Here is a 24,336-nt window from a genome sequence, read left to right as displayed (position 1 = left end):
AAATACATCATATGCAGTATGTTTAGACAACTGTAACTAATTTTTAAATCTTTTTGGATGGTTGACAGCAAAAGATTCTATAAAAAAAACTCTATTTATGTTGATAATATGTATTATTTGCCCTCGTGTAGGTTTTAGATGATGGGATGGTGTCATAATAGTCTGTAGTTTGCAATAGTCTTTGATCTGTGCAGCCCTTTGAGACTCTTTGTGATTAAGGGCTATACAAATAAACATGACTTGACTTGACTACCCTTGTTTTATTACCAGTCGCTTAAATACTACAATTAACTCATTAGTGCTTGAAAATTCTCAAGCTTCGAGTCGTTCAAATGAAACAATTAAAGGGACAGTGTATTATTTAGCTTCTCCTAGTGGTAAAAACATCATTCTTTGATTTATTGAACTTGAAATAATAAGCAAAGAAACATGAACTATCAAATAAACATGTATATTATAAAATACTTGTAGGTTGAAAATGTTGCATTTATGCTTGGATACTGTTTCACAGAAAGTGAGCTGACTTGATTGTCTGAAATCTTGCTGCTACAGGTACCCAAAAACCAAAAACCTCTTGAACGTCTGGGCTAAAATAAAAAATGTTGCGATGTGGTCACTTTGAGTTTCCGGGGTTTGTATTCTTTCTTGTGCTTTTAGCAATCATTTTTGGTACGGTTTAAAAAGTAAGGTGTAAAAAAGCGCAGCAGGCAGGATGTGTTGTGGTTGTGTGGGTTTGAGGTTGACTCGATGGCAGATGGTTTTAGACCTAGAGTGAAGCCGTCTGCCCAATGATATCAGGCAATGAGTCATAGACATTCAAGTATAACAAAACGGTGTCCTTCTGCTGCTGTCTGCAACAACATGCTTAATTACAGTTCAAGCTTGTGACTCGAAAATAATTTTGAAAATAAAACTAGGATTTAACAGTAAAAGTCAACCCAGAGCAATTCCCAGTATGTTATATTATATTTGGAATTTTTATTCAAAATTGTGACTGTAGTATGAGAGTTTAGAGCCTTCCATCCATTATTTGCACCAATTATTGTAAGTGAGGTCAAGGGTAGGAGCCCATCCCGGTCATCTTTGGGCAGTGGGCAGGGGACACCCTGGACTGGTTGACAGCCAATCACAGGGCAAACAGAGACAGACAACCATGCACTCGCTCATTCACACAGGAAAAATTTGGACCGGCCAATTAACCTGACATGCATGTTTTTGGGAATGTCGGAGGAAACCGGAGTGCCCGGAGGAATCCCACGCAGGCACGGGAAGAACATGCAAACTCAACTCGGGGAGGCTGGGGTAACTGGACTTAATCCCTGAACCTCCGCACCGTGGGGCTGCGCGCTAACCACCCAGCCGCTATGCCATGTTAGAGCCATGTTTTTTATTCATCTAGGGGGCGCACACATTTTGCTTCTTACTGTAAATTGTCTCTCTACTCTAAAAAGAAGGAAACCTTTGATTAGTTGGTATACAAGCCGGTACTTTTAACTACTTCCTGTTTCGTATTAATTTTTTAAATAAATCTGTTCATTATATAAAACCAAATCTGTGCAATGAACCTTTAATCCCAAAAGTATTCTTGTGTTTTTTAGTTGTATAAAAAATATAGTAAGTTTCTTCACTTGCTATTTGTATCGTGTATTTATCTTATTTCGTAAGAAATTTATCAAATTTATTTAAAAAAAAAATTGAAGCTGACTGCATTACATTTTAAATTTTTTATTACTTTATTTTAATTCTGATTTTTTAAAAACCATTGATTGAGTAAATGGTTTATTTATAGACACAAAAGAAATATAACGGATTGCATATTGTTGCTGCTATTCTTAAAAAAACATCTAAATGTTGTTGTCTTTTTTTGCCTGTATGGAATGTGCAAACTAGGCAAAAAAAACATTTTTAGAAGCCAAAAAATTAGATAGGCATACATCATCCTTTTTCCTCTTGACAAAGTATCGGACTCAAGACTGTATCCGTGGGTACAAAAAAATAAAAACAATATTTTTTCCCCCTCTTGGCCCTTTTACTATGTTTTTTTTAACCAAAAGCAGGGATAGCAGGATCTTGCAGAATGTTTAAAAAAATGTTTTAAAGCACGGCGTTTGATTACATGCATTGAAAAACTCAAAATGCAATACAGCGAGCTCAATTTTTGTTTCTTTTTCATTAAATTTGATAAAATTTGTTCAAGGGCGCTCATATTTTTCGTCCTCCTTCGCATGCTCATTGAATTTTGGGTGATGAGAACGATGGTGGAATCAAAAGCCGGTACATTTAACTACTTCCTGTTTTTTTAATGAATCATTATGTAAAAACAAATCTGTGCAATGAACCTTTAATCCCAAAAGTATTCTTGTGTTTTTGAAAAAATATAGTTCCGTAAATTCCGGACTATAGAGCACACCTGATTATAAGCCGCACCCACCACATTTAAGAGGAAAACTGATTTTATACTAACACAAGCCGCACCTGCATATAAGCTGCACGCGCCCACATTAAAACATGTGACACAATCACAAAAGTAACCCAAACCCGACTTTATGTCCCGCGATTGTAACTGAATATAATGTACACAGTCCAAAATTAGTGAAAGGAAAATGATACCGGTACTTAAGGTTTGATGCAGACCTGCAGAGTCCAGGTCCCGTTGAAAGTAATCTAAGGAAAAAAAAGTCTATATTTCCAAAGGTAAGGGTGGGAAAAATATATATCCACTATTGTCCACTGCGTCCACAAACACGTCTCACTTTTACTCCACTTCCCGTCAGCCCCCGTTATTTTCGCCCCCTTCTTTTTGATTCGCCCGTGGAAAACATATCAGAATAAGTCTCTAAAATAAATACATTACAAAAATATACAGTTGCAAATACATATCATACATGGTTACACATATTTACAAAGAAAGCCGGTACCCCGAGATAGTTTTCAAAGCTTTAATAATAATAATATAACTTTCATCCCAAACCGTGACTGTGACAGGTAGCAACACGCTACTAGCAACACGCTCGCAAACCAGCAAACGGGTCTGTTAAAAATAATATGCCATACTCTTAAAAACCACGGTAAGATTGTCGAGAAAAATTGTTCAGACCTCAAATTGTTGATTTGCTGTTAATAGTGTCAATAAAATTGTTCAAACCACGGTAAACGGTCCTCATCTTTCTCCTTATGACTGACGCCATCAAAGTCGTTTTCCTCAGTATTGGAAAGAAACTTTGTCATATAGACGTAGTCACACGCTCCCTTATTCCAAGACATAATCCAAAACACGCTAGCAACACGCTCGCAAAGTAAAGTTTACGTGCAATAGCTCTGTTTCCTTCTTTATCGGATTGCTCGATTGCTTTTAGCTTGAAAGCTGCGTCATGTGCCTTTCTTTTTTCAATTTGCATGATGAGGGTAAGTTTACGCTAATTTAATTTGTGCACAAGCTAAGAGGTTGCAGTCTTCCTCGGTGCATATATTTGAGCGGTCTAAATCTTACCTTTTGTACTCGAGCCCTGCTGGCGGCCGTTAGAAAAATAACATAAATTGGCTGCACCACAGTCCGGAATTTACAGTAAGTTTCTTTACTTGCTACCCACGCAAGCACAAGGAGAACATGCAAACTCATCACAGGAAGGTTCGATCTCATGACTTCAAAACTGTGCTGCACACATGTCAACCACTGCACTGCCGTGCTGCCTGTCTTGAGTACAAATTAACTCTTAATATGGCCGTGACATGGGCTTAGCTGTACATATGTGCACGTGAAGCAGTTGTTTTCTTGCTATGCTCTAATTAACAGTGAACTTGGGTAAATAGTGTAGCAAATATAGCAACATTTCCTGTCTCCCTGACTGTAACATGAGAGTTGCCTAAAGCGACTGCTAACCTTCTTCCTTCATCTTCCGCAGACCCATATGATGATCATACGGGCTCTCTCCGGCTCATCACCATCAAACCGCTGACAGCTCAGCCAACTTACTCCTACCCCTCATCTTCCTCCCACAGCCAAGACTCTGTAATCCCGAATGGCGAGGTGGGTCTATACACGCTCTCATGCACAGCTATTTTGCAAGAATTTTAGTCTAGTGGTTGAATGAGTCCAGAGAATGTAAATCTCATATCTGAGAATACCCTCAGAGTTTGATATATAGTGGTATCTCTTCTTACAAGCTTAATCTGTTCTAGGGTCATGCTCGTAGTTCGAATTGTTTGTTTAACGAGTAGATTTTCCCGATATAAAATAATTAAAAGTAATTGTTCCACTCCCTTCCTACCAAAAGCACCCAATAAAAAGCTATAAAACACATATTCCGGATCACTGCAGGGTTACTATGGGTGCTTAAAATCCTTGAAAGTGCTTGAATTATAATGTTGTTTTTTAAGGTTTGAAAAGTGCTTGAATTTTGGGTAAGTGCTTGTAAACTGGTGCCATGTTTTTCAGCAAGTCTGCTTAAAAATGATGCGACACTCCTCTATGGTGCCTTAGCTCTGCCATATCATTCCTTCTACTCTAATGATTAACGGCAGCTGGCATTAGTGTGTGTGGAATTGTCCCATGATGCGCCAACACACCCTATGTGACCGATGCATGCTAAACCTACGTGTAATACTTACAATTAGAGTTACACTAACTTTAAACAAACGTACACATGAAACATTTTTACTTTTTTTCCCTTTGTAGTCATAGTAGTTTGCATGCGCAAACTGGACGTAGTTGTCTAGCGGTGAGCACTCTCTAGTGGTAGCCCCTGGGACTGCAAAAAAACTCCCAAAAATACATTTTTAAGTTTAGAGGTGCTCGTTTAAAGAGGTGCCACTGTATTTCAATCATGAGGATATAGTCAAAGATCAATCCATCAAAATGTATTTGTATAACCCTTTTCAGACATCGAATTGCAACTCAAAGTGCTGTATAAAAACATTCAATGTTCAATAAGAAAATACAAGCCTCCCCCGCTCCCTTTTTCTCCACCCAACAACCTCATCTCATCTCATCTCATTAGCTGCACCGCTTATCCTCAGTAGGGTCGCGGGTGTGCTGGAGCCCATCCCAGCAATCATCGGGCAGTGGGCAGGGGACATTCTGAACTGGTTGCCAGCCAATCGCAGGGCACACGGGGACAGACAGCTCGCCCATTCACACCTAGGGACAATTTGGACCGGCCAATCACTCACACAATGGCTAAAAAATGGTGTCTAACTCATTTTAGCTTGGGGTCACTTGGTAGAAGAAAATGTTTTCATGGGGCCCGGACTAGTGACTTAATACCATTAAAGTGTGCCTCTGTTGGAGGGCCGGTGGTCTATTTGGGGGGCGCCCAATTTCATTGCAATTCCTTGATTTAAGATTTGATTATAAAACAATTATTGAGAGTTTTTTTTTCCCACAATATATTTTTCTTCACTTAGATTTAATCTCTTGAAGTGTTTATTAATTGTTCATTCAAAACAAAAACAAATAACAATTGAATTCATACAGTTTATTTAACTCAAGCAAACTCATACAGAGTGAAAAGTGACAATATAGTATAGCACGCAGACACAAATATAAATGATTAATGCCATGATTTTAAAGTCTTTCTGCTTTTTTTTTCCTGAAAATATTTACCTGCATATGGCAGCTTTGCTGTTAGATTGTACATCTATTATAAATCTTTAAACTTCTGCTAAGACACCTAAGAGCTATTTGTTCTTATTTTTTATTTGTTGTCATGAAACAGAGAATCCGCGACCTTAGTTAAAGTAAAATGACACAGGGATGGGTTTCGCCAATATTCTCTGATTGATCAAAGCTAGTCAGCAAAAAACAGCTACAACTGGTGCTCTGTGACTAGCACCAGGCTTTGGCGACACCCAGTGGACATATTTAAAATGGCAATGAAGCTCATTTTTCTCTTGTGCTTCTCACAGCATTATCTCGCTGGGCACATCAAATGATGAGGCTGGCTGCATTTGAAAATGCATCCTAATACTTTGTCCAAAGGGGAAAAAAAAAAGAAAATATTAATGATCCTGAAGTATAGGTCACAGCAGACTTTACCAAGAACGCATCATGTGAACTACGAAAAATACAATAAATCTACACACAAGTTTGGATCATGTGTTTTTCTTTTTAAACATAAGTTTCAGCCCTTAACTCCATTTGTGCCATAACGTATAAATTTGTTTTCAGAAGCATTGTCCCAAAACGTAAAAATGTATGTCTTTTTTTGTTGTATTTAAATAAACCTCATGAGTAAGTATCAAGCCTCTGGGAATTATTTCAGTACGATAAATCACCATTGGATGACAGGAGTTCATGCAGCTTTAATGTTCAGTGTTCTTGCAATATATAAGAAAGTGACCCTGTGTTTATGGAAATCTTTGTTTAGACATTGGTGGTACCATAAACGCAAAAAAATAAAATCTCCAACGTGAAAGTTCTGCTGTAAATGTTCAACTGTTGTTTAGTGAACAACTGTAAAAGTTAGAAACCCACTTTTTTCCTGATCAAAGATGATACGTTGAAGCGTTCGTTTGATATGCCCTCTGCCTACGTAGCTCCAGAGCAATATTTTCTGAAGGTCTTTAAAAATGAGTCAAAAACGAAAAATTGGCTGGCATCTGTACTTCCCATTTTAGAGAAATGTCGTATATTGAAAAAGTTAATCATAGCTTTCAACCTTTAAACTCAATCTTTGAGAATCCAGTAAAAATGAATCTTCAACATCCATAGCCATCAATGGCAGTGAATGAGGTAGAATGTCGTTTATTGCGAGTCAAACATTGAGTACGCTCTACAGGCCAATCACGGAGGCTTGAAGCAGAAGTCGGACATTGAGCACTACAGGAATAAACTGCGGCAGAAAGGCCGGAGGAAGGGTTACGGGGAGTTCTCTCTTTCCGAGGGAGGCAGCCACGGTTACGGTCACAGCCGGCATAGTCGGCATGACAACGGCATCAAGGAACCGAAGACGGCGGAGGAAAAAAGGGCCTCCTTTGCCGGATGTCATAAGAGGTAAGTAAATTGAATAACGAGAAATTGGAAATGGCCTCATAAATATATTTCAAAGTAGCCTTTGCCACATCTCATCTGATCTAATAGGTTTGTTTAGACCAGGGCTTGAGCCATAAAAGCAAAAGTATTTTGAGAGAGCTACATCATATATATTTAAGACAAAATATAACAAAACCAGCAAACCCAGAAAAAAAAAATATTTTACTGTGTGATGTTAGATGATTTGATAAAATCTATGAAAAAAATAATTATCCGAGAGCTTGTGTCCCATATCAATATAAATATACCACTCAAAATATGTCTCCCTCCCACAGTAACTTAAGAGTGTTGAAGCTCATTTTGTCATTTTTGTCCTAAATAATGGTTACAAAACAAGGTGCAAGCAAAGTCATTTAGTAAAAATGTTCGAGGATACCAACGTAATTACTTTTAGTGCAGACGTCTCTAGGCAAAGAAAAAAGGACGCACACGATGTGCATAGCCCTGCCCATTCTTACCCAATCAAATTGCTCGACATTCTTCGCTAGAGCTTCTGGGTAAAATGTTTGGGGTGTTTTTTATTTTGCACTGACATACCTCAACCTCGACCAACTTCTCTCCTTATTTTGCGATAACAAATCTTACAAATATGACGAAGCACCTATTTACTCCCGGCAAGACATAGTATGTAGACTAAAAAAAACCACAAACAATTATTTCAGTATCTTTCTTTGTTCTTTCCCCTCTTGAAGTAAATTAGGTGTTGCTTGTTCTATGTAACAGTGCCACATAACGCAGAAAAAACACATTCTTGATTGAGGGTATAATTAGTGTACCGCAACAATATTAGCTATCTTCAATGACGTTAAATTATCTATTAAGTGAATTCCATCAAATTTTGCCAAATTATTGTCGAATTAGTCTAATTAGTCTTGTCAAGCCTCCTATCTCCTGTTCTCCGATGTGATCCCCCGTCTGTCTCTGCTGTCTCTCTCCGTCTTCCGTGTTCCGTCCTTTTGACACGTCGGGGCATCGGCCCTTCCAATGGGGCGTGCTGACTCCTCCCGTGGGCGTGCTGACTCCTCCCCTGGGGCGGGCCAGGTGCCAACGTCACCTCCTCCTCGCCGGAAGACGCCGCCATGTCTGATGGACTCACAACAAGAAAGCTTATCAGCTCAAAGCAATGCCAAGCGTTTATCAAAACAAGGCCTAATTCCCTCGTCAGTGCCCCGCTAACAAAAATTCCCCAGCCAAAACACTCTACACTTGGAACGGCACGACCTTCAGCCTCCTTTGAAAAATCCCCACTGCATTCAACAAATTTGTATTATATTAAATCCCTTATAGTCAAATAAATAAAATAAAACATCCTTCAGTCCCAACACTGAGTAGTTTTCCTTCATTCTATTTTAATGATGTTTCATTGCCTAACACATCAATTTTTTATGCTCACTTCCACACCTATGTCAGGTACTCCCACCCAAGGGAGCCCACCTATTGGAGCCGGCAGTCCCTGAGCAGCCCCGTGGAGACAGAAATGGACCTTCTTGTTCTCCGAGAGCGAGCCAGAAGAGGCATCCGCAACAACGGCTATGTTGATGTGAGTATGAGCAGAGAGCATGAATCACTTTACAAAGCCAGGTCAAGACTCTTGATAAACATTTTAAAAACGGACCCCTTCGATGCTTGTTCCATGGCCTCATTTTTAAAATATACATGTATCTGTGACCAATGTTCCCTCTAATTTTCCACGGGTCTTAGCGTTCACACAAAGTCGGTGAGCAACGCTTGAAACAACAGTGAGCAACCGTAATCCCAAGTGTGGCAAGATAATTCATTATCAAACATGTCCAAAACTTGACATCAAGTTACATTTTGCTGAGTTTCCGGCAATGCAAAATGAATTTTCTCTTTTGAATGAATTGACTCACGTACTATTGCAAAGGTTGTACGCCCTACAAACGTTGTTTGTTCTTACAATTCTTTCACAAGATATCCATTTCTTTTTATTTCCTGATATATTTTGTCGCATAATATTAACATTTTGGGGGGCTTATTTAGTCGGTTGCAAGATACAGAACTGTACTTAATCACATTTTTTAGCGGAAGTACAATGTTGGCAACAAGATTGGAAATTATTTGAATGCAACACAAACTTTTTCTTCTTTTTTCCGTTTTTTTTTCTACTTTTTTTTTTAAATTCCTTTAAAAATCTCACTGTGTTTATTTTTTTCCGAGCTGTTACTTTTTTCTTTTTGTTCTCTGTTTACTTTATTCCTACATTTCTTATTTATCTTTATTTCTGGCTTTTTTCTAAATGTTTCCTTCTTTTTTTCTCTTCCTTTTGTTTCTTTTTTTTTTAGCTTTTCACTACTTTTTCATTTTGGTATTTTTTTGCTTTTTTGTTCTATTCCCCCTTCCTTTAAGTCATTTTGTGCATAGTTTTACATAATATTTGGTCATGTTGGGATTAAAGAAGCAAAAACAACCTGACAAGCCGTTTAGGACCCGAAAGAGCCGGTTCCTTTTAGTGAGCCGAGCGGAAGAAGCCGGTTCTCGACCAACTCTACTAACTTTACTCAACTTCGTTCTCCTTCGACTCGACTTCAAAATACCGCATTTAGGACACAACGTCAGGGGAACCCGTGTATTTTTACCTTCATGCACTGTACCTTTGACTTAAGTCGCTTCTTAATTAGTAATTTTGAGCCCTCATTTTTGTGCGCCGGCTAGATTTTCTTGTGCGCAGAGAATGTGCGAGCAGTGCGCAATTGCAGCTTAGAGGGAACTCTGTCTGTGACTCATCTAAACACCTCGCTATTTTTAAATAATTGATGATGTGGCAAACTGCATTTATAGCGACTCGTATGTGACCTTCAATCCAAAATGCCACCGGGTGACTCACACACAGACAATATGTGATATGATGAGCAGACTGCTTGGGTAAACAAAATAAAGCACTGCTACTTTGCTCTAGATCAGAGGTTCAAAAACAAGGTCAGATTGGAGTAAGAGCCAAGAAGAAAAAAAAAACTATTGATTTTATTTTTTGTATCGGTAGAATCCAATACCTTGGCAATACATGAATGGGCAAGATAATAACGCGGTCAAATCTACACTTTTTAGCCTTTTTAGAAATATTTTATTCAGGCAATAAAAACTGACAAAAAAGTAGGTACGTCATTTAGAATAACAGCAACAGTATGTATTTATAAATAAACAAACATGCAGTGTCACGACCCAGGAACGGAGCTACGACCCAGTAGCGTTCATTTACTCGGTTTTATTGATAAGAGGGACAGAAGGGCTTGCTTCCACGATCTGAGGATCGACGGACCAAGGGGAGCAGGAGATGCGGAAGTGGCACTTCCGTGTCTAGCGAGGGTGATGGGAGACAGGCGGGAATTACATGTCGTTGGACGGGACTGGAGAGCAAAGGCGGTGTCAAGTTCGGAAACGAGGTCGGTAACAGGAGGCAGGCAGGTAACGGGGCAAAACAGGTCAGGTAACAGGTAGGCAGAACGGGGCGAAGTCAGGTCCGGAAACAGGTTGGCAACGAAGATCAGGCAGAGAAAAGCAGGGCAGGAACAGAGTCGGACGAAAAGGCTTACTGAGCTGGTGGCAATAGTTCGCATAACGATCTGACGGTTTCCTCTTGGAAGTCGGGGGTTTAAAAAGAGAGCATCAGCCAATCAGCTGTCTAGGCTGTTGGCGTCCATTAAACAGTCGCAGGTGCTCTCAATCAGTAATCATGACATGCAGACATTTTAAGTCTATGCTATATTCATTTTTGTTTGTATGGAAAAACCATTAATTCAAATTGTTTTTGAAAAGTCCAGAATTATTGCGAAGTAAAAAAATGATGAACCCCTTTAAAGCACGACATTTGATTGTATGCATTGAAAAACTCAAAATACAATACAGCTAGCTCAATTTTTGTTTATTTTTCATTCAATTTGATCACATTTGTTGAAGGACGTTAGTATTTTTTGTCGTCCTTCGCATGTTCATTGAATTTTGGGTGATAAAAACGATGGTGGAATCAAACTGTTAGGGTCTGGTGTGCCGCCTTCCATCCGAGGGCGCTGAGCGTGTTTGGAACTGGGCACAGGTGTGTCTAATATCCACACACCGATCCCCTATTCATCCCTACCCCTTTGTAAGGACATTTTAAACATAATTTTCATTTTGACCACCATGCTGGGTTTGTCTGTGTTTGTTTCTGGTTTCCTTGCAGCTTTGCTTCTTGCATTTTTATTTCCAGTTTCGGCCTTTGTTTCTGGTTTTGTTTTTTATTGTTCAATGGTAATTTCATTGCCCTATTGTCACGACGCATTATTTTTTGATTGTTGTATCATACAGTTCAGGCTTATCTCATAGCACTACTTTTTTTTGACTATAAATACTGACTTTCATTTTTTACATGTTGATTAGATAGATAGATAGATAGATAGATAGATAGATAGATAGATAGATAGATAGATAGATAGATAGATAGATAGATAGATAGATAGATAGATAGATAGATAGATAGATAGATACCCAGTGTGACGTGCAAATGCCCACTGTAGCGTGTTATATAGAGTAACTAAATAGTGCAACACAGAATACATATTGCAATGAAACTCGGTAATATGCAATGTAGGTGGTGTGGTTTAATGTGGGCTTTTACTCTGCCAGGTAGAGTTAAAGAGCCTCATGGCATGAGGAAGAAAAGATCTCTTCAGTCTGTCCGTAGTACAAGACAGTGACAGCAGTCTGTCGCTGAAACTGCTCTTCTGTCTGGAGATAATGCTGTGTAGTGGATGCGATGGATTGTCCATGAATGACCTCAGCTTTTTTAGTGCCCGTCTCTCAGCTACTGTTGTTAGGCTGTCCAGCTCTTTGCCCACAACAGAGCTCGCTTTCCTAGCCAGTTTATTGAGACGAGAGGCATCCTTCTTCTTGACGCTGCCTCCCCAACACGCTGCCGCATAGAAGAGGTGTTTATCCTGGTGTGCCGGGTCTAATACAGTTGCAGACGATGTTCTCTACATTGTTGTCAATGACACTAAATACGATTCACTTCAACTGTAATCATCGAGTTACACATTTGTGTCAATAATGCCTTACAGTACTCGTTACCGAGAAAAGTAATTGTGTCCCAGGAGCACGTTCCTTTGTAATTCGTTACTCCCAAGAATGGGCAAAACCAACTGATTTGGAATGAGAAACACTCCGTTAAGTGTGTTTGTACAGCACTTCACCAACAAGAACTATAAAACCTTATGTGTCATAACACGTTGATGAAAGATTTAGGACACAATCCATGACTAGAGTAAAAGCCTTGTTAATTGGACCATTCCTGTAGTTTGATTCCATGTTTTTAACTTAGAAAACATAATTGAAATCTTGTAATTGAAATGTCTGGAGCATCACAGAGGCTGATATCATTTCTGCAAAACATGTATCAACTGTGTCATCAACGTGGTGAACACTAATCCCTCCGCCCTTTTTGCTCTTTTCAGGGTGAGCCAGAGCCATTCGAGGAAACCAATGTTGACCATCTGATAAGTTCTCTGGGCTACGGAGGTGGATCAACCGCAACAGGAAACGGCAGCCTGGGGGTGAAGGCTCACCGCGGCTCGGACTCCTCCACACTCAGTTCTCAGACGTCCATCGATGACGTCCGAACGCAGATGCAGATGTTGCTTGGCAACGCCTTTAGCCTGGCGCCTCCGGACCATGACCCACCTTCCCCTCCTACTAAGTAAATGCTTGTTCTTCCATAGTCATGTAAATGAAGTAGAATGATTATTAGTTTCTCAATACTTTACTCTGCAACACTTGCAATCCCTCCAGGCTGGATTTGAACTTTCAGAGTTTGAAAATATGCACAAATATAAGTACAGTGAAGCACATAGGCTATTAGGAAGAGGGAGGAAAATCTACTGAATTAGTACTAGGTTTGATGAGTGGTATATTTGTGACGCCCTTAATCACAAAATGTCTCAAAAGACTGCACAGGTTACAATTACACCATCCCCTGATCTTACACCAACATATAGGAAAGGAAAAACTCAAAAACCTCAGCAAGTGATGATTGCCCTTGTCATTGTTGCTTTCTAATGGGATAAGAACATATAGTTTTAGTATTGTTAAGGCCCGATTTACAAGGACCCAATAATTTCTCAAACTTTGCAAGAAAGGTAAAACTTGTTCCGCTGATTGAAGCAAATCATTTGTTGTTCCCTTTGGTCAATAAGTGGTTGGTGTCACGCACCAGGACAGGAAACAGGAATGAGAACCCAATCGCGTAACGTTACTCGCAATTTATTGGGGAGAAGAGAAATGTGCGCACACTCGATCCGGGGATCGTAGATTGAAATCAAACTAAAGAGTGGTCAAAAATCAAACTGATCGGGCCGAAAATAAAACAGGATCAAAACACAGGCAAATTCACAACACTTGGCATATCACACAAAGTCTAGCAGGAGTTTCACAGACGCTCTGAGACCAGGCAACTCGCAAGACCGAGTTTAAGTAGTCCGGAAGCAATCTGTCACAGCGTTTCAGCTGGTGTCAGTGGGCGGGGCCAATTGGGCGCCGTGGCAACTGTGACAGAACCTGGCGCCACACGGCGGGGACCAATTTGGGCGCCATGACAGTTGGTGCTGTTCTTTTCTGCTGTGCCCAAATAAACTTCATTCTTTCACTTAGCTAATACAAAAAGTATCTCGCTCACACACACACACACACACACACTCACACACACTCACACACGCACAGTCACTATTAAGCTATCAAGCAAACGCTAGCCCATCAACCAAGCGACCAGGGACTAATTTTACGTTTCCTCACACAATCACTCGGACTTTGCCAGAGTCCGTCATGTTTAATAAGTTGAATTGACCGTAGCCTTTTAAAATCGCGCCTTAGTTCGCACTCCACCTCGCTTTGTTATGCTCACCGACTCGCGTGCTACGTCAACGTTTTTAATCAGCGATTTCAATCGATTTTATTGATTTGTTGTTGCAGCCCTAGTCTGCACCCATTGAACCCAGTGATGGTGGCCCTATTTGACTTTAAAGGACATTTATTCTAAAATGTTACTTGAAGTTTGAAAAAAACGCAATTCTTACCTGGTAAATTAACATGGTGGTCGGCCATAACTCTCGTCCCCAGTTGGTGCAAATGTGTCTGTTAATCAGACCATTTAATTTTAATGCGACTTCATCACTCCACACAATATTTTTGTGGGAAAGTTTGCATCTTGGCTACTTTGTTCCGAGTAGTACTCGCAATACTGTACTTTTCTGTCTGGATCATTGTCATCAAAGAGCATGGACTAATCTTGAAATGCAATTGCTCCATTGACATGATGCAATGGACGGAAGATTTTGAAATTAGTACCTTTCAACTAGCTTCCCGCAAAGTTCTTTCTTTTTTTCTAAGGTTCCTCAATGTACATTGTCTTCTGGACTGCTAAGTTCTTATGGATGTCCAGAACCGTTTCATCAGCTTCTAACTTATCTCTAATTCGAGTGTTGATAACTCATGTTGGTGGTCTTTGTTAAACTCCCTCTTTAATTGTCTTTGCACTTCTACTGTGTTTTCGTGCTTCCAGTAGAATTTTTGAGTAAATATCCTTTTTTTTTTAAGTCAAGTTTGGCTGCTATCATTCGGCTCAATGGGTTCAGTCTATAAAGAAAAAAAAAAAATTGAGCTATCAGTTGTGAAAATGTGTAAACGTTTTTTGGGATACCCTGTATTTAAAATCGTATCTTAACATACAGTACTGCCTTGTTGCAGGAAATTGGAAAGACTATTACTGATGGTGTACTTTTCTCTTTTCCGAGTAGGCGGCACCACCACCACCATCATGTCCACAGTGCCTATAACCCGTCTCACACCAGCCACTACAGTGATGGTGTGACCAGCGCCCCTGGTACCATGAACCACCCCTGTGGAAACCGGCAGAGAAGCCTGGGCTATGAGGATTTGCATCAGTGTAGCCTACCAAAACCGGTGAGGACACAAAAAAAAAATCTGAAAAATATTAAGACAGGGGGGCAGCACGGCGGCGCGGTGGTTAGCGCGTGTGTGGCACAGTTCTGAGGTCATGGGTTCGAATCCAGCTACCAACCTAACTGTGCGGAGTTTGCATGTTCTCCCCGTTCTTGCGTGGGTTTCCTCCGGGCACTCCGGTGTCCTACCACATACCAAAAACGTGCATGTCTGGTTAATTGGCCAGTCCGAATTATCCCTAGGTGTGAATGAGCGAGTGAATTGTCTGTCCCTGTGACTGGCTGGCAACCAGTTCAGGGTGTCCCCTGCCCACTGCCCGAAGATGGCTGGGATGGGCTCCAGCACCCCCGAGACCCTGCTGAGGATAAGCAGTGCAGATAATGGATGGATGGATGGATTAAGACAAGGTTCTTGAAGTCAAATGGACACTTAGCAGCTAAATGGCGGCAATCATGTACGGTAATATCTCTCATGGTGAGCCTTATGTTATGTCAAATCAATCTTTCAAGTTTTTGAATGAACAGGGTTTTTTACCACTATGGGGTGCTAAATATCCCTTTAAATCGGGGGTCTCCAACCTTTTTCAAGCTGATAACTAGTTTTTGTTACAAATTAGTGCAAAGAGCACTTAGTTTGATATGCATTTATGAAATAGTAACTTATCATTATGTCATAATATTACCAGGTTAACTATTGAAAGTAGGGTTAAATAGACTCAGTCAACCACAAAAAAAAAAATCATGGTAATAAAAAAAATTACAATGACACAGCACGGGCAGCACGGCGGGGCAGTGGTTAGCGCGTGTGCGGCACAGTTCTAAGGTCTTGGGAACCTCCTGTGTGGGTTCAAATCCCTCTATCAGACTTCCTGTGCGGAGTTTGTATGTTCTCCCCTTGCTTGCGTGGGTTTCCTCCCACATTCCAAAGACATGCATTTCAGGTGGATTGGCCGGTCCAAATTGTCCCTAGGTGTGAATGAGCGAGCGAGTTGTCTGTCCCTGTGTGCCCTGCGATTGGCTGGCAACCAGTTCATGGTGTCCCCTGACCACTGCCCGATGATTGCTGGGATGGGCTCCAGCACCCCCGCGACCCTACTGAGGATAAGCGGTGCAGCTAATGAGATGAGATGAGATGAGACAATGACACAGCACTGGTGAGCATACTTCGAAACAGGTCCATGGGCAACTAAGTTGTCTTCAAGGGGCATCACATTGAAGACCCCTACTTTATATATAAGTTGACATGAAAGCAATACTGTCAGTAAACCGAACCGTAGACATGAGGACATGCAAAAGTCAATTCATGCCATGGGTTTATTCAATTTCAAAATCCGATTAAAGAAGAGAAATATATTTGTGTGGTCATGTTTCACTGCATATTATAATTGTATGAAAGAAGAATTCAGAACAAATGTTAGAAAAATAAGGATTGTTTTTCATTTGCAGGGTTTTCGGTTCACTCAACTCCCCGACATGGGCATCGGGTCTCCTCCGCCGTTGGTCCCCTCAAGACCAGGACCGCCGCCTGGGCCTTCACTGAGACGGTATGACTTGCCATGGGAATTTGGGGCACTGATAAGTCTATAGCTTGTTAAAACTCCAAATAAGAGGAGAAGACGTCAAATGGATTTTGAACTTGCAAGGACAACAGGGGTCCAAACCTCAGATAAGAAATTCCAATCTGTTCTAAAAGTAATCAGTGCGACGTTGTAAGCTAGTTTCTGACACTATGAAGCAGGGGTGAGCCAACTTTTTGAGTCGCGGGATTAAGAATTGGGTAGAGGGACTAAGCTAGGGGGGCAAAACATATTAATTTGATTTTTTTGTATCTGCTAGAACTGAGTCTCGATTCGATACTGTGAAATGAAATGAAATTATCTGCATTTATATAGCGCTTTTCAAGTCAATGAAGACTTCCCAAAGCGCTTTACAATGTGCTCCACATTTCCCAATAGCAGCCTATGCAGCCATGTGAGGCGCTAACCTGCTTATTGGGGGCATTAGGGGTTCAGTGTCTTACCCAAGGAGACTTCGACATATAACACGGAGGAGCCGGGTTTCGGACCTGCGATCTCTTGATCCCAAGACGAGCGCTCTACCTCCTGAGCTAAACACTGTGTTTAGTGAAGGTAGGGCGCTGCTGACCCCGACCTGGGGCGTTGTGAAGCATTGGGCAGTTGTGGGCATGTCATGAATGACTGAGTGTGTGTGTGAATGGGTAAAGCGCTTTGGGAGGTCTTCATTGACTTGAAAATACCATTTACCATCATTGAACTGTGGCCTTGGGTGTCCTGGTGCCAGGTGCTCATATGGACACCCCTATGTTTGAACATGGTGTTCGTTATGGACAAGCCGTAACGTGCATGGAAGTCTGATAATGAAACACCACCGCCTTAGATCAGGGGGGCGTTCCTCCCAAACACAGCCCTGCAGTTCTATCTGTCATTCCCCACATTAGCACTATAGTCCCCCAGCAGTACTAGGGAGTCCCCAGGGGGTGCGCTCTCAAGCACATTCTTTTCAATGCTAACTTTCAATGTAGCCAGCTGTTGCTGCTGATATTGGCACTTCTTTGCGTCAGAGTATCTTGCTTCCATAGCAACAAATCTACAAATCTAAAAAGTACCATTATCACTACAGAAGGAACAAGTGCCATGGCACACACGTACACACCAAGCAACTGCTAAAAGGCTTGGGGACAAACAGAATACATGTATAGTATACAAAAAATGTAGATGTATTCCGTTACAGTTACAGAAAAAATGTTAAAAGGATTACTTTGCAGGATTACAATTTCATTTAAAAGTAAATATATGTTGCACAATTCAGGGGACAATGATTAAGGCCTGTGTGCGTGGGTTTTAACTCTTTTTATCCGCTTCCTCTTTTTTATTTTTGTTTACAATCGCCATGTCCATTTGCGCCTCTTTCTCTCCCGTCTCATTCATTCCACACACACGCACCAGTGCACTCGCTCTCAGGTCCCCCAGCAGCTGCCCCAGGTGCCTGAGTAATATGTACAGTATTAGGACCAAAACTTTTCAAAACAAAAATTGAAATGCCATATAAATCAAGTGGAATTGAAAAAGAAACAAAATCAACAAACAAGTATGTACACAAAAGTAAAATAACATGAAATGATTAATGCAATTTAACTCTTTAACGTTCCGGTAAGAACTAAATATGTGTACGTAAGACGTCATCAGTCACTGAAATAGGTATGCTACATATCATCATCAAAGAAACATCATGATCAATCTGGAACGAGATGCCCAAAACGTATAAAGCCGACATAGCTCACCAATAACCAGGGTTGGGTAGGGTTACTTTAACTTGATTACTTTCAATTACTTTTGGATTACCGTAAAATCCGGTCTATAGAGCACCTGACTATAAACCGCACCCACCACTTTCTAAGTGAGTTGCCCCTTTTGTACTTACACAAGGCGCACCTCTGTACAAGCCGCGCACGCACGCATTAAAACCTATGACATAATCACTAGTTCAACCCAGACCAAGCTGTAAGTTCCACGATTGTGGGGGTTTGGGGTTTTTAAGGGTTATTGATCTATCTTCGTTATTCATTATCCATTATCCGTTATCGGTCAGTTCATTATACGCTACAAAGCCTAGGAGCCGGGACACTTACTCTCAGCCAAAAGGCCAAGCTAAGGTCCTAGCCCTAAAGCCTTGCTGCGATCATTGCGAATGCACCGTTCCCGGAGGTACTGCAATACCGGGCCGATGCGTGGAGTGGACAGAGCAAGCTCATATTCCATCTCCGAAATGCAAAAATCAAAGAGGCCAAGCTAAGGACCTAGCATCAAAAGGCCAAGCAAGGCCAAGAAGGCCAAGCTAAGGACCTAGCATCAAGGCCAAGCCAAAAACTATAGACTTAGCAGTAAAGCCTAGTCAAAGCTAAGGTTTTAGCATTAGCATGAGTACCTGTGGCTCACTTAATAAATTGTAGGCAATCTTAGAATCACAATCGGCATCATGAATGTAAAATGATACCCGTAATTAACGTATGATGCAGACGTGTAAAGTCCGGGTCCCGTTGAAAGTAATCCAAGGAAACAAAATGTATATTTCCTAAGTTAAGAGTGGGAAAAATATATATCCACTATTGTCCGCTGCGACAACAGACAGACCTACCGGTAACTCAGCTTTACCCCACTTCCCATCAGCTCGCGTTTGCCCCTCCCCTTCTTTTTGATTCGCTTGTAGAACACATAAAAGAATTAATCTCTAAAATAAATACATTAGAAAAATATACAGTTGAAAATACATATTATACATGGTTACACATATTTACGAAGAAAGACGGGACACGGAGAGAGTTTTCAAAGCTTTAATAATAATAATATAACTTTAATCCCAAACCGTTCCTTTGAAAGGTACCAACACGCAAGTAGGATCACGCTCACAATGCATCAAACGTATCTGTCTAAAGAGAGCATCCCGTATTTGTGAAAGTTTATTTTGTCTTTTATGAACATATTTGGTATTGGAGTAATCCAAAATTAATTGAAAGTAATCAAGTTAAAGTAACCCTACCCAACCCTGCCAATAACATCCCCTGGTAGTAAGCTCATGATATGATTCTCTGCAAGCATGGTCTTGTTACATCTATGAGAGTCTTGGGAATCCAACTGTGTTAAATATTTACTCCAAAACACACAATGCCGACCGATAAAAAGAAATCCGCCTAAAAGCATTTCTGCATCGCTGGACGTTCCTTGTTGCAACCCATCTGTTTCGTCCCATAAATTCTGTTAACAAATGACAGACTCGGAAAATTGTTTCGATATGGCAGTCAGCCTCTGCACTCTCTATTGACACAACGCTCAACTAATTGCAGGCTTTTTTTTCACAGTCCACAGCTCGCATCAGCCTAATGGGGCTTGTATTGATAAAACGGACATCGCCTCATTTAGCTTCGAATATCTTTAGACAGCAGTGACCCGTTCAAATGATGATTGACACATTGGTCAGCCAATGAAATGTCCAACATATAAATGTATGCAATTTTAAGATGTGCATTCAAATAAGAGCCGAAAATAGTTGTGCGTAAATACAACTCGGATCATTTTTTTACGTACTATTATTACGCGCAAGTGTGCAGTAGTGATAGAGACGCGGAATGAAAACTCAAAAATTTACAACTCTTTCACAACGTCTAAGAATTGGTCAAATACATGGTTGAATAGGTTTTAGAGCTGTGCCTTTGTCGTCTCCAAATGGCCTCTTTTGGAAACGCTTAAATATACCTTTGAAAAAACTGTTTTAAATACAATATGACCCGGTAAGGCTTCATACTATTGTCCCACCTGTTTTAAGATGCCCATGCTACACTCTTCTGTGGGCATGTGAATGGAAATGAAGATTCAGAGGAGAATAAAAACTTCTATTTCCGTGTGTTCCAACTTAGATGACTCAATGTTAGTAGAATAGAATAGAATAAAATAGAATAGAATGGAATAGAATAGAATAGAGTAGAATAGGGGCAGCACGGCAGCGCAGTGGATAGCGCATGTGCGGCACAGTTCATGTCTTGGGAACCTCCTGCGTGGGTTCAAATCCAGCTCCAGACTTCCTGTGCGGAGTTTGTATGTTCTCCCCGTGCTTAAGTGGGTTTCTTCCGGGCACTCCGGTTTCCTCCCACATTCTAAAAACATGCATTTCAGGTGAATTGGTCGGTTCAAATTGTCCCTAGGTTTAAATGAACGAGTGAGTTGTCTGTCCCCGTGTGCCCTGCAATTGGCTGGCAACCAGTTCAGGGTGTCCCCTGCCCACTGCCCGATGATTGCTGGGATGGGCTCCAGCACCCCTGCGACCCTACTGAGGATAAGCGGTGTAGCTAATGAGATGAGATGAGAAAAGAATAGAATAGAATAGAATAAAATATACCTTTATTGTCATTGTTACAAAATGGGTTGCACATATTGTGACAACGAAATTGGACGTGGCACTCAAGTTCACATTTGACAGTGAGGATAAAATAAAACAAAGAAGATAAAGGAACAAAGAAGATAAAGGTTATAATTTACACACAATATTAAACCAAGAGGTCATGGGTTCAAATCCAGCTACACACCTTCCTGTGCGGAGTTTGCATGTTCTCCCCGCGCTTGCGTGGGTTTCCACCGGGCACTCCGGTTTCCTCCCACATTCCAAAAACATGCATGTTAGGTTAATTGGCCGGTCCAAATTGTCCTTAGGTGTGAATGAGCTAGCGAATTGTCTGTCTCTCTGTGCCCTGCGACTGGCTGGCAACCAGTTCAGGGTGTCCCCCTGCCCACTGCCCGATGATGGCTAGGATGGGCTCCAGCACCCCCGCGACCCTACTGAGGATAAGCGGTGCAGATAATGGATGGATGGATGGATTAACACAAGAAATGTGGGCATGTAGGATGTTACATACAGTTTTGTTATCGTATTAGTGCCTATGCTCACTTGTGCAAAGTGAGCATAGGCATGAATACAATTTTACATCTGTATAAGGTAGTGTGTTTGCAAGAGTTTCAGGTAGCATTTGCAATGATTTTTTCAGTTGGCGACAACCTTTCAAAAGACACCAAAACCGTATGCACAGAACAGCATCCAATTTGCATTGAGTACTCTTAAAATGGGATTTTAGGTGTGTTTTACAGGATTGTTAAGAGGTTAATGCCTGGGAGTGTGTGCCCTCTTCCACAGCATCCTTTCAAGCATCCATTCATGTACTTCATGCTCTCAAATGTGTCTTACATATTCCTATACATAAGGCACTAAAAGAAGAATTGTATCCATCATATATTTATTTTAATCAAAATGGGTTTTTTCTCGCACAATTCATGTCAGTGTACATTATTTGGACCTGAACTTGAAGTGTGATAACTCGGTCATTTGTGAATATTTTTTGACTTCCAACCACTCAAAATGTTCGGTGGCATCAAACCTCTCCATACATCCATCCATCCATCCATTTTCTGCACCGCTTATCCTCAGTAGGGTCGCGGGTATGCTGGAGCCCATCCCAGCTGTCTTCGGGCAGTGGACAAGAGACACCCTGAACCGGTTACCAGCCAGTCGCAGGGCACAGAGAGACAGACAATTCGCTAGCTCATTCACACCTAAGGACAATTTGGACCGGCCAATTAACCTGACATGCATGTTTTTGGAATGTGGAAGGAAACCGGAGTGCCCGGAGGAAACCCACGCAAGCACGGGAAGAACATGCAAACTCCACACAGGAGGTTCAATCTCATGACCTCAGAACTGTGCCGCACACGCGCTAACCACTGCTCCGCCGTGCTGCCCCTCTACATACATCTCATCTCATCTCATCAGCTGTACCGCTTATCCTCATTAGGGTTGCAGGGGGGGCTGGAGCCCATCCCAGCCGTCTCCGGGCAGTGGGCAGGGGACACCCTGAACTGGTTGCCAGCCAATCGCAGGGCACACGGGGACAGACAACTCACTCGCTCATTCACACCTAGGGACAATTTGGACCGGCCAATTCACCTGAAATGCATGTTTTTGGAACGTGGGAGGAAACCGGAGTGCCCGGAGGAAACCCACGCAAGCACGGGGAGAACATACAAACTCCGCACAGGAAGTCTGGAGCTGGATTTGAACCCACGACAGGTTCCCATGACATGAACTGTGCCGCACAAGCGCTAACCACTGCGCCGCCGTGCTGCCCCTCTACATACATATCTAGCTTTATTATTTATTTATTTGCAGTGGGTGGGTGGGCAGTTGGATCCCTTAACAACTAGGATCATAGGGGCACCATTTCCTGTGGTGTGTCTTGGGCAAGTAAAGCCTGGTGGCGTCCGTCCCTCCCCAGGCCAACAAATGGCTTTACGAGGGACCTTTCGAATGTTAAGTGAATGTTCTAACCACTGCACTACAGGGAGACGTTCTTATATTGACAATTGAGAAAACTAGCCGTGTATACATTGTCAGGACCAGAACGGAAACCAGACCCAATTGTGTTACGTTTCTCAGTTTTATTAAAGGAAAGAGGATGGGCTGCGTCCATGATCCGGAGTTTGCTAGGCGCCGGAAGAAAGTCGCTCTCGCACTCTGATTGTGGTCCGAACACAGCAGTGGATTTTCCGTTGCGAGCGATGGCGTAGTCAAGTACGGAAAAACAGGTCGATAGCCGCGACAGGAGAGCAAAAACGTGGTCGGGGTTCAGAAACTGGTCGTAAGAAATAGTAGTAAGCAAAAGCAGCTACTGTGGGTGCTTTGCGAGTGGTTCACCGTTTTTGGCGACATCCAGTGGACACATTTAAAAATGCAAGTTCTTTTTTTAATTAGATGTAGCTAATGTTTCTCCTGTGCTTCTCAGCATTGTCTAACGCAGTGTTTCTCAACTGGACTCAAAAGTGGGTCGCCTTCTTGTTTTCAGTGGGTCGCAGGCTTTTGCCCTAGGAAAATAATCATGACAAAATAAAAAAGAACCGAGGGTCATTTAAACTCCTTACCAGTAGGGAATGATCATTTTTTGCTAATACGAGTTTACACCCGCCACATTAAACCACAGGAGAAGACCGATAATGGTTGTTTATATACGTTGAGCATGACCAAATGGAAATACAGCGAAGAATATTTGAGGTATAGATTTTATTATCTTGAGGACAAAGCCACTGAAGTGTGGGGTTTTGGATTTCATGGAAAATGCAGCTAAGTGAGCATGAAAGGGAATTATCACAGTTGCCATGGCGCCCAATTGACCCCGCTCGTGTGGCACCAGATTGGCTTTCCGTCTTTTTAAGCTCAGTGCTCTCATTTTTCTTTTGTCAGTCCGCCAAAAAACTTCTGCCCCGCAAGACGTGGGTTTCGACTTGGTCCTGTTCCTGTTGGTATTTCCTGTCCGGTATTTATGTTGTCCTGTTTAATTTCGGTTCCCAGTTTTGTTTCCGTCTATTTTTATCCTGTTTATTATTTTCTCCAGTTTTCGTTCCCGTCTAGTTTGACCTGATTATTTTCGATATCTTGTTTCATTATCTATCCTGTCTGTCCCGTCCTGTCCGCTATCGACCCCATCTGTCCGATATAAACTCGGACAATTGGTATCGATCTCGTCGACCTCTGGCTTCTTATCATTTCACGCCAGACTGCTGCCTAACGTGCATGAATGACTTCCCATTTCCTGTAAAATAAAAGGCTTGTGTGAGAACGTCACGCGTTTGGGTCCTGTTCCTGTTCCGGTTCATGACAGGAATATCATTACTTGAAGTCGTTTTGGTCTTGCTGGTCTTGATTTCAATGTAAATATATCCGAATACCTCTGGTTTAAACTGCCAAATCCTTTCAATTAATTCAGAAAGTGGATTTTTTTCCCTTGATTTGGTTGGGTGACTGATT

The 24,336-nt window shown here is 41.5% G+C and overlaps 1 protein-coding gene and 1 pseudogene across 3 annotated transcripts in view; one reads left to right on the top strand and one right to left on the bottom strand.

Moving 5' to 3' along the window:
• The window catches only part of kiaa1549la (KIAA1549-like a), a 195,446-nt gene that overhangs the window by 152,005 nt on the left and 19,105 nt on the right, over positions 1–24,336 (top strand). For all 3 annotated transcript variants that reach the window (XM_088339768.1, XM_088339767.1, XM_088339766.1), the window contains 6 exons: positions 3,903–4,027; positions 6,777–6,991; positions 8,441–8,570; positions 12,478–12,719; positions 14,812–14,977; positions 16,423–16,520. In XM_088339768.1, the coding sequence (XP_088195894.1) occupies positions 3,903–4,027; positions 6,777–6,991; positions 8,441–8,570; positions 12,478–12,719; positions 14,812–14,977; positions 16,423–16,520 (976 nt within the window). The remainder of the gene's footprint in view (positions 1–3,902; positions 4,028–6,776; positions 6,992–8,440; positions 8,571–12,477; positions 12,720–14,811; positions 14,978–16,422; positions 16,521–24,336) is intronic.
• LOC148362371 (U2 spliceosomal RNA) lies at positions 18,680–18,839 on the bottom strand (annotated as a pseudogene).

Source organism: Urocampus carinirostris, chromosome 7, assembly GCF_059441175.1.
Source record: "Urocampus carinirostris isolate Australia breed hairy pipefish chromosome 7, RoL_Ucar_1.0, whole genome shotgun sequence".
Taxonomy (NCBI): domain Eukaryota; kingdom Metazoa; phylum Chordata; class Actinopteri; order Syngnathiformes; family Syngnathidae; genus Urocampus; species Urocampus carinirostris.
Note: the sequence above shows the minus strand (reverse complement) of the source record. Positions and strands in the feature narration are given on the sequence as shown.